Source organism: Aphis gossypii, chromosome X, assembly GCF_020184175.1.
Source record: "Aphis gossypii isolate Hap1 chromosome X, ASM2018417v2, whole genome shotgun sequence".
Taxonomy (NCBI): domain Eukaryota; kingdom Metazoa; phylum Arthropoda; class Insecta; order Hemiptera; family Aphididae; genus Aphis; species Aphis gossypii.
This window is the reverse complement of record NC_065533.1, coordinates 44,964,280-44,982,783: the sequence shown is the minus strand read 5'-3', so window position 1 is coordinate 44,982,783 and position 18,504 is coordinate 44,964,280. Positions and strand designations below refer to the sequence as shown.

Below are 18,504 nucleotides of genomic sequence, written 5' to 3'. Positions count from 1 at the left end.
CCCTTTTGTGTGTGTGAGTGTTTTTTTTTTTTTTTTATTAAAATTAAAATCATGGTACAATAATAGTTAAACATACAATGTAATAATTATCTTAATACTTACGTAATTAAGCTAGAATTAATTAATTTTACTTTAGTTACTCATATCAACTAATAATGATACATAATATATTTTTACAAGTCCTTGTACCGGGTGCTGTTGGTATGTATAAGTACACTTTTATTAAGTTTATGAAAATAAAAATAAAAATCATGAACCTGAAATGTATAATAAAATATGTACAAATTATAATACATTTCCAAACTTTTATTGATAGTAAATAATATAACACATTAATTATTTAAATAAATATGCATTTATATATCTTTAAACCATTTTTGTCTGCTGTATAATGTATTTTATATTGTTCATTTGTTCCTATTCAGTAGTCAATTTTATTTGAACATTATGACTTTGTTATATAACATTAGTTTTATAAATATAAACATAAATTAATAAAAATAATGGTTTCAATAAAAATATTTGTAATATAAAAATCTACTTTTTGATTTGTATTTGAAAATATTGTTTTATGTTGAAACCTGGCACACCGTATGTGTAGCTTTATCTAAGAGCGCTATAGTTTTATTAACCTTGGGTGTTGAATGTCCTAGATATTATAAAGTACTCATTATCTGTACAACATTCATTATTTCAAAAAATACAAATATCTTAAATAATTTTAAGCCATACTAAACATTATTTATTATTTATTCAATTTATAAATATATATTTTTTTAACAAGTATTAACCCATTGACCACATACATATGTCAGTTTTGAAGCTTCTACTAATGCATGACTTAGACTATTATGACTATTATTGACATTCAATTCTTCATTCCTACACAAAATAAAAAGTATAATTTTTTTGAATTTTAAACTAAAGTATTGTAAAAACATTATTAACATTTTTAAAATAAAATTTATTCTAATATATTCTAAAAAAATTTCAATTCTGATATAATTAGCTAATAATATTACAACAATTAGAGCTATATTCAGTTAAAAAATAATTTTAAAAATTGGTTTTTATGATCTTATATAATGTAATAAAAAACAGTCAAAAAGGAGTAACTTGGTAATACAATGTTTATTACTGAGAACTTAACTCATGTAATAGAAATTATAAAAAATTGTAATTTTAAGATGTTTTATACATTTATAAATGATTTGATAGATATAAGATGTAAGTTTGGTTATCACTAATCATATCTAATGAATTTGTTGTTTTAAGTTTAAAAAAAACATCTAATCTACAAGTGTTACTTATACCATTTTACTAACACATAACATACTAAAATAAATGTTTAGCAATTGGTACTAATTTTGTGTGGTTAGCTTTAAATATATAAAATGTATTTGTATATTGCTTGTGCTGGTCAAAGAGTTCTAATTATCGAACTGTAATAACTTAATGTAATAATGTTGAAAACTATTTAGATTTAATTTTGCCTTAAGACAATATTTGTTTATACATAATAAGTAAATATTAGATTTTGGTAAAACTAAACAACATTATTTCATATCATAATTACCTATGCATGAAAATACACAATATCAATTTTAAATCGTAAAAACTCATTCAATTTTTATCTTACTTAAACTTTTTCTTACTTTAACTAATTTACCAAAAGGATAATATTAGTTTATAAATAATATATCCCAAGTCCATATGAAACTTATTCAAAACCAAAGTACCTTATTTAATATTATAATTATGTTTGAAAATACACAATTTCAATAAAAATTGATGTGTATGTTTAAAAAAAATATTTAAAATACCTTAATTACTATAAATACATTTTTGTTAAAATACTGTCAATGAAAAATGCAAGACTTTTTATGAAAAAAACTGTTATACTTAAAAAAAAAATACAATTTATTTAGCTATGATAAAACTACACATTTCACAATAGAATCTGTTGGACATCTCAGTCATGAATACGCCAAGCCCATAGTTTATAACAGCATACTTTCATCAATCTATAAATAATGATTAATTCTATAAATATGTTTGATTTTTTGAGTTGTGGAATAATTTTTCTTCTTGCGTTTTTTAACATTACCTTATTAACGGAGTACTAAATATATTATTGTCATATCCTGTACTTTATAATCAGATAGTTTGCAGTGGTCTTTTAATTGTTCTCCATTAAAGATAAGATGTTGTCGATACGATTTTAACCCTAAATTATAAATTTAGACAAGGTAATAATTAAACATAATATATACTAGTACAAATACATTTTAGTTGATTAGTGAATAAATTTAATGTATTAAATTTTACCATCAATTTGTTGGATTTTTGATTTTAAATTTCCAATAGTTTCAGATGGTACAACCTCAAGGGTAATTGTCCTATCCGTAAGGAATTTAACAACAATTTGGATTTTGCCCTATAACAAATAATAAAAAAAAACAATAAGTTTATAAAAATTGAATTAAATATTTAAAAATATCAAAGATTTTGAGACAGGTAGTAAAGTTCGAATGGTTTTTGTAAGCATTTTAAACAAAACTAATTAATATTTTATAAATGTATATGACACAACAATAATAAAATATTGAAATCAGTTATTAAATGCAGCAAATAATATTTATATTGATGCGGCTACGGCTTTGATGTATAATATAGTGATCCACAGCAGCCGTGTTTCACTCACCGTTTTGTTCATTGTATGTGACTGTGGCTCACGATACATGCGTTCTATTGTGCCGGACGGTGGAGAGCTAGTTCTCAGCATCTCTTGAACTTCTACCGTCCTATCTATTCTATCACGGTCAGCCGTCCGCGGTGTGTCACTGGTCGTCAGTTCCTGTATCTGGTCGGCTTGACCTTGCTGGCTCATGATGTCTGAAAATGACGGTGCTAATAGCACAGAATAAAGTTTTTTTATTGTTATACTGTTATGGTTCGTTTTAGGCCCTACACTATAGATAATATAATCTATATCATATTATCTATGGACGACACATGTATTTTCCGCGGTGGTTACTGGGCCGTAAGGAACACTCTCTTTCCGACCTGCCTCGTCAGTTACCGGGCCCCACAATTGAGGGGCGAACCCGACACGAAAATCTTTAAATGAGTTCGATAGGTGGTGTGCTTCATAGTATAATATATCGCCCTTACAGAACTTTACTAGTTATCGGTTAGATTAAGTGAAGTCCTGGTTTCCTACAGTCCTACAACCACGCATCCGTGATTGTAGGAAACCAGGTCTTTAAGTCATGGAACTGTTTTTGAGATCGAAAGGGAGTACTCGGAATTGAAGTGGACTTCTACGTATTGGGAAAGCCACGTATTTTCGTGCAGTGACACTTGCCAATACCCCCCCCCCCTCGACGTAAAAAACGCTGAACATTTTGGCACCCCACCGCATCTGCCTAATTATTTTGTTCAGATCTGGCATCGGATATGCCGTATACGCCGGATTCCGTCACTTCGTCACTTTAGCCGACACAGAGACGAAATTTTCCATCTTTTTTCTTTGCCAAAACTACTGGAGCGGCCAACGAGGAGGTGCTAGGTTGTAAGAGCCCATGACATCGTTCCATATCGTGCATAATATTATCATATAATATAAGTAAAGGTGAGGTATGTCAGCTAGAAAAATAACTCTTACCTTTACTTTGTCCTGAAATTGATTTCCTCTTCAGGGAGCCAATTTTCCACAGCTACTGCGGTGATGTACAGTATAGTGATTGTGTATAGTATTGCTGTTTTTTGTTACAACATTCAACAAACAGGAGCAAGAGAACAATGAACCATGGAAAAATAAATAGGTAATAACAGGTCATGGAATAAACGCATAAATAGGGGACGAACCTAAATGCATGTGTACCATAATTGAAATATAAAATTCCCTATGCAATTTACCAAATTTATGTATTTTCAAATTCAAATATTATTGTAAATTCGTAAATTAAAAAATATTTCCATCTAACCAAGAGAGATGGAACGAAAAACACAAGACATTAATTTGATTCTCGTAGAGAGCTAGGTACGTAAGTTATTGTAAAATTTTGATTTTTCGAAAATATGGTACTTAGGTTTTTTAAAAACATTGTATACGTCAAATGGCTTTTAAAACATTTTAAATTTTAAATAGGTAAATTAAATAGACAACTTTTTGGAAAAATGAAAAACTGTTCCCAGTGTAGAATTCCTTGGAGAATAAATCGGAATCTATGCTAAATGTTCGTTCGATCATCTAGTGACCATGGGTGGATCCAGGGGAGGCACTGTTTAACCGTTTGAAAAAAAAATAATATTAAAAAAATTTTGGTGGGGGGAGCTATATCAAATATTGTATAATGTTCCCTATAAAATGCCCCGACCGTAAATACATTCTGGATCCGCCTTTGCTGGTGGCCGAAAAAGTCATTTGCTTTCACGGTTTTGGGTTCATCGATGTTTCTTGATTTGCAATAAACGTAAAGTTTATACTTCTCTGATTAAAACATTATTCTACTATTTTAAAATAAATGATAATCATAGATAGATATTATGCAGGTCACTAAATCCTAAAACCACACACTTGCGATAAAATACAGGTTAAAACCGCACAATTTTTAAAATTGTTGTATTCAAAAACCGCATGTATAAGTTTAAAATGTTTAAATATACTATACCTTATACCTAATTAAAATATTTAAATGAAAATGCAAAACATCACTTATATTTTAACCACTATATTATATAGGTATTAGGTATACTTAAGATCGACTAATAACGAACGGTGACTAAGTCCCCTTAAAATAAAATATCAACCTTTTCAGATCGAAATCAATAGTCTGCGATTTTCGGTTGCAAACACGTAGGTATGTGATCTATAATATAATATTTTAATGATTACAATTAGAGGTTACCAAAAAATAAAAATTGAAAATTGCGGTGGTTGAAAATGGAATTATATACTATTATACTAGCGGTAAACAGACTTAGCGATAAATAGAAAGGTCAAATTTGACTGCAAATGGTGATACTCTTTGCATAAACTGCTTAGGTCAAATATTATTTGGCGACCAATAGGTTTTTGTTTACCTGTAATCTGAAGTTTAAATTTTTAAGAAACATTAAAGATAAAAACGTACCCTATTACTAAAACCTAAGATTATAAGTTTGAAGTTACGAAAACGTTTATTGCTATCACAATGTAAAATATAAAAATATAACAAAATTACAAAAACTGTGTTCAAAGCCAATAATAACCCGATTTTGGGCAGTGCCAAACCCTAGTGTTTTATGTTTGGGTACTGGGAAGTACCGACATTTCTCAGTTCCTAACCAGGGGGAAACTACTTTGTTTTGAGGGTCATTATTACAATAACAGATGATTAGTTCATTATTAGTACCTATTTGAAATTCAGAAAATAAATGTTATTTAATGTTAGACCAATTACAATTATCCAGATTGACGCAAAATTTGGTATCCTTAAATTATAATGTTTTAATATGTATAATTCTTTAATAAAATTGCTTAATGCTGTTTGTACATCATTATCATGGAGTTTTTGATGATTATATTGCTTAGTGATAACTGATAAGATACAAAATTAATTTATTGTTGATAATATTGGTATTGTATCACCAATATTTATGTTAAGTAAGAAAAAATTTCAGAAAATCTACCGTATTTCTTACAAATAACTACTGCTATACCTTTATTCATTTTCATATCAGCTGAATCCAATTAGCAATATTCGTATGTGATTCCTAAACTATTTTTTGTTATTTCTTTAATATTTTGTGGATGTATTTCATTAATGTTGTTTACATTTATATTACAAAAATATTATTTAGTTATTATATATAGTTAATTAAAGTCATATTTTTGTTAAATATCGTCATATCATCGAAAATAGATATCACCTTAACTTTCGTAGAATTTGTGGTTTAAAATAATCTTCTTGATTTGTTAAGTGAATTGATAATTTAAGAATAAACAAAATACAAGAAAAAGGTATACTTGAAATAATATTTTTTATTTAATTAATGATACGATAATTTTACTTTGAAAAAAGTTTGTTAATAAATGTGATAACGGATGTTAACTCCTTGCTTGGTGGTTTGATTTTTTCCATGACGACATCCGGACATCCATTAGGGTTCGTGCAGTCGTCTTTATCGTCCGGTTGCGATTTCTTTTTTTCCAAATCGCGTGGCAAACAACTACCTGACAAACAACGATCGATCATTCGATTGCATACCGCTGCCCGCGTAGAGTTATTCAATCCTGATCCTATATATAATAACAAATGAACATATTAGCACATTAATTTAAGTATATACAATATACTCTATCTAGTAAAGTGTTACAACTATTAATTATGAATTTATAACTTTAGGTAGATATAATACATTACAATAGTAATTGCGATTATAATTTATTAATCTGATATGAAAATATAACTATGTAAAAATTTTAAAAAATCCTAACATTCGAGACTTTTTAGCAAATTAAAAAAAAATTATTCGTATAAACAGATGACATTTAACTATGGTAGGTTTCACATTTATTTTTTATATTAAATATATTAAATAATCAAAAACTTAACAACACTAGTAGGTAATAATAAAACAAGCGAAACTAATAAAAACATAAATGTGGTCAAATATTTTGACCATAAGTATTGTACCATAATAGGGTTAACAGGTATAATAAGAACTGATTTAATTAATAGAAAAAATAAAATTGAAGTTTGTAATACCTATAGTAATATTTTTCTTAAAAATCTAAGATAATTAAACATTTTAATAAAAAATAAAAAAAAATTTTATAAAATTAATAAATTTTTTTTTTTGTACTGTTTTTGAGCTAATTAATAAAATTGATCAGTAAATAATAGTCAACTAATTCAAACATCATTCGTAAATATTAACGAATATGTAGGCAAATATATGTTTTACCGTAACTTAATTAGACTAATAAAATTGAGATTTAAAAATATATATAAATAAAAAACTTTTTTTATTTACTTGTACAAAATAAATATATGCTATACGATGTTTAAAGCACAGGCATTATATCTACTTAAACCTTGTTAAATATCATTATTAAGTACTAACCTGTGATTAATATAAAAACCAAAAGGTACATGACGCACTTGTTCATAGCTGAGGTCAAAGAAAAATATTAAAATGATAGGTATTTAATTCTTCAAACGAAATCGTCCAAATACAATGACATCAATTCACGGCAGCTGTTGAATCATAAATGGGAAATTTGGTGGTATATGAGCTATAGAATAGTTCTATTATCAGTCACACCAATTAAATACTATTGAGTCAATATTTATTCATATAGATTATAACAGGAAACAAGAATGCAAAGAACGGTGATAATAGGGCATTTAGGGTGTATACAAATTATATTTATTGACAGACAACATTATTATATTATAATGTAAACATTCCAAAAATTCACTAAAATTCAGTAGATAGTAAGGAACATAATAGGCATTTAATCTCTATTCCTTAATTGAACCTATATTAACAGTTTACTTAGTATTCGAAATAATGCAAACATTAAGTTTTAATGATAAAAACTCTGAGAATGTTATCCATCCAAATTCCAAAGAACATATTCCATTAAATTTAAAAACTGATATAGGTGCTTATAGCATTCCTATATTTAATTTAATTTTTATACAAGATAAAAAATTTAAAAAAATAAAGATTTTTCTCATCAACTATTTTTGGTTAAATATAGATCATAAGACATTTAATTATGTAAATAATACTATGATATTAACAATATAGGTATATCTAAATGTTTTAATTTTTGTAGTTTAAATAATAAAACTCATTTTTTTCAATTTTTATAGATGCAGTTATGAATAGTTAAGTTATTAGAATGATCAAATAACATTGGTAGGTACATTTAATGTTCTTCGTCTGTCGTTTATGTATATGTCATATAGTATACATGTAGACAATAGAGATTTCGCAGTGAAATGCTGAAATACAGGAAACATTGTTATCGTATAAATGTAAAATGCACAGAAATGGTACATTATAATATTATTGTATCATTTTATGTATATGTTATGGTCCAGAACAAAGGTCGGTAAATAACATCATTCTCCTACCAATGGTGTAATTTACCTGCACGATTGAATCATGCGTGTAAATGTTTTAAAAAACACGTTTTAAACTTACTACGTTTACTAAATTTGGAGGTATTCGTTTTTATAGTTTCATTTGTTCGTATTTTTGTCGTTATAGGTTTTGCTCTGTATTATATGTGTTATAATTGTTTGGTGAATGAGGATCATTATTGTAATTACACATGATTAGTTCATTATTAGTACCTATTTGAAATTTATAAAATAAATGTTGTTTAATGTTAGACCAACTACAATTATCTAGATCGGCGCCAAGTTTGTTATCCCTAAAATATAATGTTTTAATATGTATAATTGTTTAATAAAGTTTCATATTGCTGTTTGTAGTTTGTACATCATTATAATGAGGTTTTTGATGGTAATATTGTTTGATGATAACTTATAAGATACAAAATTAATCTATTGTTGACAATGATAGCCATTAACTTGTTAAAAAGTTAATTATTTTTTTAATTTTTTAACTTAACTAGTTAGTTATTTTAATTTTAAACTTATTAATTTATTCAGTTACAATTTATATTGTTCTACCTTAGCTTTTTATAGTTAATTATCATTAATGTACAGTTGAGTAAATTTTAATTTTTTTTATGTATAGATATAGCCTATAAGTTTCTAGTAACAATGTAGTATATACTACAATAATAATTTTAAATTTTATGTTTACACAGTAGTACAGTACCTACTAAGAGTCTTGGTAAATGTTTGTACAAATCAAAATAATAATGCCATTTATGATTTATGAATGTTATGATTTAAAAAAAAATTAACTTTTTTTTAACTTAGTTAGGTTAATTTTATTTTCTATCTTAACTTTTAATTTATCTAGTTTTTTTTTTTGTTAACTTTTAAACTGTAACTGAAGGAAATTTAATTGAATTAGCTTAACTAGCCACTGTTAATTATTTTCATTAACTTGTCCACCTTTGATTGTTGGTTATATGATTTATATGGGTATTGCGTCATCAACATTCATGGTTAATTAAAAAAAATTCATGAAATATATTGTTTTTTAAAAAATTACTTCTGCTATACTTACCTTTATTCATTTTTAGATCAGCTGAATGCAATTTACAATAACATATTCTTGTGGAATCCCTAAAATATTTTTTGCTATTTCCTTAATACTTTGTGGATGTATTATGATATACCATATACATATGATCGTATAAACAGATATCAACTTACCATTCATAGAACTTGTGGTTTGAAGTAATCTTCTTAATTTGTTAAATGAATTGATAATTTAAGAATAAACAAAATACAAGAAAAAAGTATACTTGAAATAATATTTTTTATTTAATTAATGATACGATAATTTTACTTTGAAAAAAATTTGTTAATAAATATGATAACGGATGTTAACTCCTTGCTTGGTGGTTTGATTTGTTCTATGACGACATCCGGGCAACCATTAGGGTTCGTGCAGTCGTCTTTATCATCCGGTTGCGGTTTCTTTTTTCCCAAATCACATGGCAAACAACAACCTGGCAAACAACGATCGATCATTCGATTGCATACCGCTGCCCGCGTAGAGTTATTCAATCCTGATCCTATATATAATAACAAATGAACATATTAGCACATTAATTAAGTATATACAATATACTCTATCTAGTAAAGTGTTACAACTATTAATTATGAATTTATAACTTTAGGTAGATATAATACATTACAATAGTAGTCGTGATTATAATTTATTAATCTGATATGAAAATATAAAAAGGTAAAAAAAAAAATTATTAAATTGCTAATATTCGAGACTTTTTAATTATCAGTATAAATGATGAAAAAACTTGACGTGCGACTGTGACCAAGGAAATATCAATTAAAACAATGAAACTATGAGTTACCAAATTACTATTACCAAACTTAATTCTTAATTTTAACTGCTTTCTTTTGACTTTTTTATAACTATATAATTTAATTAGTACTAAGTCTTTTAATTTTTTTCTATGACTATTATTCTAGTTCATACTATTGTAATTTATATATTTTACCTATTTATTTTATTTTGTGCTTGCCGGAGCCATATGCTAATATAATATAATAGTATAAATAAATGGCATTTAACTATTGTAGGTTTAATACTTATTTATAATATTGCTAATCAAGGGAAGTATAAGCATAAACAGCAAAGCACGGCCATTATATCTACTTAAACCTTTTTAAATATCATTACTAAGTATTAACCTGTGATTAATATAAAAACCAAAACGTACATGATGTACTTGTTCATGGCTGAGGTCAAAGAAAAATATTAAAATGATATTTAATTCTTCGAACGAAATCGTCCAGATACAATGACATCAATTCACGGCGGCTATTGAATCATAAATGGGAAATTCGGTGGTATAGGAGCTATAGCATAATGTTAGGATCAGTCGTACCAATTTAATACTATTGAGTCAACCTGTTTTCATATACTCTCTTTCCAGTGATAGAACGTGCCAGTAGGCTGACCAAAATCAGTTTTTTTGCGTATTCCCAAACGTCACTCTGTCATTGGGAAACCGGTTTCGAAAGCAGAGAAATGCAGGAGGATATGTGAAATTGGCGCGTTTTCTTGCTGGAAAGTATATAGAGTATAGACTATAACATGAAATAAGAATGCAAAGGATGGTGATATTAGAGCATTTAAGGTGTATACAAATTATTTATTGACAGATAATATTATTATATTATAATGTAAACATTCCAAAAATTCACTAAAAATCAGTAGATAGTGTAGTAATCCGACCATATTACTTTATTTTATTACTTTATTTTTATTACCTATATACTGTTTGCAATAATTTCATATATCCAATTTATAGATCTAGTATTATATTCTTGTTATATGAATTCGTAGAATTAAAATACGTATATTATTTATATTATTTATAGATCTAGTTATATGAATTTTTAGAAAGCTAATACGCATTCAATAATCGTGTCTTAGTAAACACGAAACTTGTGTTCCGGTTTACCATGACACACACGTACGTCGTACATTCTGGGACTACGTCCATGATTAGTTTTATATAAAAAGGGTTGTGGTAGTATTAAGATTCAGACATAGTTAAGCCTCAAGTACGCATGGACCGGTGGCGTTGTTCTATACTTAACAACACATCGGGCTAGTCGTTATTATTATTATTTTACTCTGTCTCAGTTAATAAATAACTTGATTTTCAAACTTATAAAAAACGAGTTGTTTATTTACTACAAATTTCCTACGCTCTCTGAAGAAGATAGACGACAAAGTGGACTTCGTCGTTAAATCGTGTTGAGCCATCTTCACCGGGACCGGCTCACTACAAATTTGGTGTCAGGTGTGGGGTCTTCACATCAAACGAAATATATTTGGCCGTTTTCAACCAGAAAACACATCCAAGTCAGTAGTTTGAGACCCTTGGACGAACCACTGTTCCGAATCGACTTCAAGGAGCATTCTAAGAGCATTCAATCAACATTCAAAGAGCATTCTAAGAGCATTCAACCAGCATTCAAAGAAGCATTCTAAGAGCATTCAACCAGCATTCAAAAGAGCATTCTAAGAGCATTCAACCAGCATTTCAAGGAACAACTGCCCAACGACATCTCAGACAATATGGAAAAATTGTAAGTTATTTGAACAATTATTACCGTCTATCTGAGAGCCTATGGGAACTTTTTATAAATGACCAGTAGATGACTACTAGGAAAGGTACGCAGTACGGAGGATTAAACGAATCGGAAGATTCAAATTTAGGTATATCCGTAGAAACTAACGATACAAGGGAAACTACTAATATAGACGATACTACTTATACGGGTGAAACCACCAATACAGACGATACTACATTTACAGGGGGGAACGATTAATTAATTTAAATCAAACTATTCGTTCTATTGAATTACCAGAAGAAATCGAAATGGCAAACAAACTTACTTTTGGGGACGCTATGAAAGCAATACCTAGTTTTGGAGGGGGATCCGAAAGTCTTCTCACCAGTTATTTTAATCGATGCGAATTTATACTAGAGCATGTAGACGAAAAAATTAAACCTATGATACTCGACGCAATAGTTTCTCAGTTAACCGATAAAGCAAGTGACGCAGTTAGATATCGGGAAATAACGTCATGGGAGGAACTAAAGGCACATCTAACTACTATTTTTGGTAAAACCCATTCCGTACAATTTTTACAAAAACAATTTAACCAAATTAAGCAATATGAAAAAGAATCGATACAACAATACGTGGATAGAGTAGAAAAAATTTTCAACGAATTAACCACTGCGCTAACTTTAAATAAGACCACGGCGGAAGCCAAAGTTATTTCAGAAATAATCCAAACTCAAACTTTAGCTATATTTATTGCGGGTATTCAGTCTGATATCCGTCTAATTTTGAAAGCCACAAAAGTACCTACTTTTGAGGAAGCCGTATTTTTGGCAGTAGAGGAAGAAAAACTTAATGAAAAACCTGAATATAAAACGGACAATCGAAATAAATACGTAAAGAAATCTAACGATAAAAGTAAAATTCAATGTCACCGTTGTAGTAGATACGGACATTATAGTAACGAATGTAGAACTAGTGAACATAAAATAACAAGTCTTAAAAACCAGACCGAAAATAAAAATTTCAAAAATTCCGTAAATCAAGTTAAAGTCTGTCATTACTGTAAAAAAGAGAATCACGTCATTAGTGAATGTCGTAAGGTCAGCACAGGCATTATATCTACTTAAACCTTGTTAAATATCATTATTAAGTACTAACCTGTGATTAATATAAAAACCAAAAGGTACATGACGCACTTGTTCATAGCTGAGGTCAAAGAAAAGTATTAAAATGATAGGTATTTAATTCTTCAAACGAAATCGTCCAAATACAATGACATCAATTCACGGCAGCTGTTGAATCATAAATGGGAAATTTGGTGGTATATGAGCTATAGAATAGTTCTATTATCAGTCACACCAATTAAATACTATTGAGTCAATATTTATTCATATAGATTATAACAGGAAACAAGAATGCAAAGAACGGTGATAATAGGGCATTTAGGGTGTATACAAATTATATTTATTGACAGACAACATTATTATATTATAATGTAAACATTCCAAAAATTCACTAAAATTCAGTAGATAGTAAGGAACATAATAGGCATTTAATCTCTATTCCTTAATTGAACCTATATTAACAGTTTACTTAGTATTCGAAATAATGCAAACATTAAGTTTTAATGATAAAAACTCTGAGAATGTTATCCATCCAAATTCCAAAGAACATATTCCATTAAATTTAAAAACTGATATAGGTGCTTATAGCATTCCTATATTTAATTTAATTTTTATACAAGATAAAAAATTTAAAAAAATAAAGATTTTTCTCATCAACTATTTTTGGTTAAATATAGATCATAAGACATTTAATTATGTAAATAATACTATGATATTAACAATATAGGTATATCTAAATGTTTTAATTTTTGTAATTTAAATGATAAAACTAATTTTTTTTCAATTTTTAATTACACAGATATGAATAGTTAACTTACTACAATAATCAAATAACATATATTTAATGTTAATTGTCTATCTTTTATGTATAAATATAGTATAATGTGTAGACAATAGAGATTTTGTGGTTAAATACAGGAAACATTACTATCATATAAATCTGAAATGTTTAGAAAACTTACATTATAATATTATTTTATTGTTTAGTGTATATGTTATAGTGTATGACAATTAAATTATTTTTCTTATTTTTACATTTTTGACAGGCACGTATTTACTTTTTATAACAATTGGATAGAGAATTAAAATGTTATAGGTAATTGGTTAATTTTCCTATTATTAATAATTTAAGATACAAAAGATAGATGAAAATATATAAGGTACTTATTCAATTATATTAAATAAATCCAATCATCAATCTAAAATGTTGTATAGTTCCAGTTCAGCAGATAAACATACTTATATAAATAAATTATTTTAAAATTACTGCTAAAAGTACAAAACTTTAAATAATTTTTACTAAATTCTATGCAGCACTGAAGGTCCACAAACTATGTATTTTGTGGAAGACGAAAGCAATAAAGAGGACCTCTAGCAGGCTCTGGAGTAAATACACTTGGAGTCTAAATGTTACTTATCAGCTAATGTCAATATAGTAAATTTAATCTTTTTAAAAATGACTTGTTAAATTATACAATGCTAACCACTTGGGTACATCACTTTGAATCTCCTATGTCATAATAGTTAACCGTTCAATAATAAATCAAGTAAGTATTTTGTACTGCGATTATAATCATTAATTACCTCTCAAAAATGTCATTAAACTAATTGTTCATTGATTTTTGTAATAATTGATACTAAAATATCTGACTCCAAGCTTAAGAGCTTAAGTCATTTAAGCATTATGAATGAAATGATAATCTGTTATAATTATAATATATTTAATTTAACTTTTAACATAATATTATTTTTTCTTATATTTATAGAGATTAGTTACTAGTGTTCTGTTTATTATGTTCAATTAAACAATATTGGAATGATTACTGATTAAGTAAAACTTGAATTTTTTAATTGGTTATTATTATTTTTATAACATTAATTCATTTTAATTTAAAATATATTTTTTAAGTGTTATCAAGTCTTTATGGTATATAAATTTAGTAGACATTAGTTTACCATAAGTAAAGTACTGACAAATTTGGAATCCTTTAAAACAGTAATTAATGACTCATTTTACATTCAAACAATTTAATTTGGTTTCAATGATAAGGTTAGGTCAACATTCCATGTTTTAATTTTTTTAGTTTTTCTTTTCAAATTTAATTTAAAATTAAATTATGTATGTGATACAGTTAAAATTATATAGTTGCTATAGAACAATAATGGTACTATATTTTGATTTGGTTTAACATTGCCCATTTAAAGTAGTGCAGATAAGACTAAGACAATCTAATTATATACTCTTCTTATATATTATCTTTTTTACAGAGATAATTGTTATTAAGCTATCTAAAAAGTAACTATTATAATATATAATAACATGCTAAAATTTTAAATACATTTATTTAATATGTGAGAAAACAATAATTTAAAATTATAAGTTTATTTGCTAACAGTGCATTTAATGTAGTACTATAGTCTATAATAATCTACAATTAATACAATTTTAAGCAATAATCTAAATAATAATAGTTGTAAGGGTAATATAGTTAATATTTGACAACTGAGAACAATATTTACTAACCAACAATAATAGTACGAGTAATGAGTATTTATAATATATAAACAAACATCCAGAATTTTTAAAATTAATATAACATTGTATAAATAACATATTTAATATATATTAAACGGACATGTGCGTTAAACACATATATATATATATATTATATAATGTTTTTGTATTTACAAATACGTACAAAATATAACCAAACTAGTCACCAGTAGTATATGAAGATCAAAATAACTTTTCCATATTCTGATTAAAAGTACTAAATATTCTTATAAATGTATAAAAAAACTTTTTTTTTGGTGGGGTAAGTATACAAATAATTCTATTAAAAAAAAAAAACAACAAATGATAATTAGCTAACAAAACAATCATTTCAAATTGAGTGCTTAATTAATAATAACTAGGGCTAGGATTTATATGCAACAGTATATTTTTTTGCGACTTCTGATTATTGCTTTTGTCTGTAATATCTACAAATCACTTCACAATGATATAAATGATGAAGTTTTTATTTTGCTTATTTCTACATAATATTTTAAACAAAATACATATTGTTGCATATTTTGACTATAAAATTTTGTTACTAAATTTTTTTACATCATTTTATGATATCAAAAGGAGTCTTTGTAAATAATAAAAAATATTAGGGTTTTTTTTAAAGGTCATTTAGTTTTGAAAATTTAAAATACCATGTAATTGTTTCTTGTAATATACTTAAATAATGTTAATAGTTAGGAATAATATTTTATTAATTTTAAAACGTGTTTATTATTATTTTTTTTATTACCTATTGTATATTAAATATTCTTTGGCAAATTATACAAAATTAATTACATAATTTTAGTCAATCAAATGCATATTTTACAATTTTTTATTACAATGTCATATAAATCCTTGCCCTAATAAAAAAGATTAATATCATATCATATACGATAGTCTTAAAAATGTATTAATAAATTAAGATAATATTTATTTGTTTTTGAACTGCTAAAGTAAATTTATCTTAAATAAATTTTATGTTTACTTTAGTGTTTAAAATTATTTATAATTGACATTTATTGAATAAATGTTTAAACTATTTTATTGTTTTAATTATAGTTTATCGCATAAAAAAAAAAATTATCTTAGGTTCAAAATACAGTATACACAATATAATATTAATGTATTTAAAAAAAAAACTACAATATTAGTAATTGTTTAAACTTGTTTGTAGCATGCAATTATAAGGAAAAACACATTTACTTTTATAGTACGGCCAGCGAAAAGTGAGCCGTGACCGTCGCGTTGCTAGTGGTGAATTTTAGCGTAACTAGGGGTTCTCCGTTTGAAACTATAGCGTAGTATGGAGTGGTACGGAGAGTGAAAAGCGAGCTGTGACGAAAAGTTTTAGTAACCCTAACGAAAATCGGCCACCCGGAGCACTGGTATCGCGGCTCATTTTTCGCTGGCCGTACCTACTATAGTAAAACTAATAAGGCTTCCTAGACTGTCTGGAATGAGATATTTTTGAAGATCTAGAGCGAGAACTCTTGGAACATAAATCATCCAGTGTACTCGGAGAGTTAGAACGAGATCTGAATCTGAATTTCCTCCGAGATCTAGAACAAGATCTCAATTTATCTTTTTGATAAGATTGGATAACGTGTAATATAAATTGACAATATACCTTGTTGACCTTCTTCTGTATCCAACTTCACGGTCTGAACTACAAGCACTACGAAGTATAGAACTTACACGGTTTTCTATGTATGGTAAAAACCATAATTCACATATTATTTCATGTCCATCAATTTCACCTATTTTAATTTATTATCAATAAGTAAATATATTATAATAAATTATTAGATATATTATTAAAAAAGAATTATGTTAAACTCACAGTTATTCATAACCTCTACAGCAATTTTAGATTCTTCAGGAGTGGAAAACATTATGTAAGAAAATCCTTTAGACATTCTATTATAGCAGTTGAAATGTAAATCTAAATTTTTTATAGCTCCAAATTTAGAAAATAGTTGACGAAGGTTATTAGTAGTTACATTTCTGCTTATGTTAGTAATACGAATACAACATGACGTTTTTGGGCATACATCCTTACATAATATCGGAATACAAAACCTAAAATCATAATATTATTTCATTTTTGTTGTACTTAAAATTATTAACTGTTATTAGTAGAAACCTTGGTATTTTAAAAGTTTTTTGGACTCCATCTTTATTGTTTACTGTTGCTTCATAGTATTTTAATTTTTTTGGAGAGCGTTTTTCACTCTTTTTTGTTTTGCTACTTTTTGGTTTCATTTGTCTGTAAATTAATTTTGATTCATACTATGGTTAATGGTTATCTTCTTTATTTTAAACTCTATTTACTGGCATTATAAAATGCCTATTATCAATAGTAAATAATACATATATAATAAACTGTCTAAACTTACTTTAATTCTTCTTTTTCTAGTTTGATTTTCGAAGAATATTTTGACCTTGATAAATTAAAAAAAGTAGTGAATTTAGAGGTTTTTGAAATGGAGCTAGAGTTGCTAGTACTTGAAGAAACCATGTTACAATTTAAAGAAGCCATGCTAGAATTTTAATAATTTTATGTTATGTTAATTAAAAATAAATCCAATAAAATTATTTTTATATCTTACCTATTCTCAAAATATGATTGTAAAATAATAAAATGTTCTCTTCGTGGTACTTTTTTCTTTTTCTTTTTTTTATAATGATGTTTTTAAACAATTAACATTATATTTTTGTATTTCCAGTTTTTGACCTATAATAATCAATGAAGTATAAAGATTAATAATAGAACATCTATTAATTGTAATAATTACATAAATAGTTCAAATTTTTTTACTCAAACATACTATCAAGTATAAACAATTTAAATGAATATTCATAATGAATAAATTATGAGACGATGATTAATAACATATTGACATCGTAATTAGTAAATTACTTTATTGTTTAAAAAAAGTTAAAAAATATAAACAGTATTTGTTAGTTAACACAACCCTCTTTGTAATTTATAAGACTCCTAGACTATAATATTTTGCATTTCAGTAAATAAAAATATAAAAAAATTTGTACTAAATCAACACGGCTGAATTAT

General features: G+C 26.5%; 2 protein-coding genes across 2 annotated transcripts; both read right to left on the bottom strand.

Annotated features, from left to right (window-relative positions):
• Positions 1-1,938: 1,938 nt before the first annotated feature.
• Positions 1,939-2,906, bottom strand: LOC114129294 (ubiquitin-like). The gene is made up of 4 exons (XM_050207469.1): positions 2,705-2,906; positions 2,329-2,437; positions 2,108-2,227; positions 1,939-2,024 (listed from the first exon to the last, which is right to left on the bottom strand). The coding sequence occupies exons 1-3, from the start codon at positions 2,888-2,890 to the stop codon at positions 2,112-2,114; spliced, it is 411 nt and encodes a 136-aa protein (XP_050063426.1). The 5' UTR covers positions 2,891-2,906; the 3' UTR covers positions 1,939-2,024; positions 2,108-2,111.
• A 13,707-nt stretch (positions 2,907-16,613) lies between these two features.
• Positions 16,614-17,964, bottom strand: LOC114129289 (transformer-2 sex-determining protein-like). Its single transcript, XM_050207218.1, has 5 exons — positions 17,828-17,964; positions 17,575-17,697; positions 17,272-17,510; positions 17,059-17,188; positions 16,614-17,017 (listed from the first exon to the last, which is right to left on the bottom strand). The coding sequence occupies exons 1-5, from the start codon at positions 17,947-17,949 to the stop codon at positions 16,861-16,863; spliced, it is 771 nt and encodes a 256-aa protein (XP_050063175.1). The 5' UTR covers positions 17,950-17,964; the 3' UTR covers positions 16,614-16,860.
• Positions 17,965-18,504: the final 540 nt, after the last annotated feature.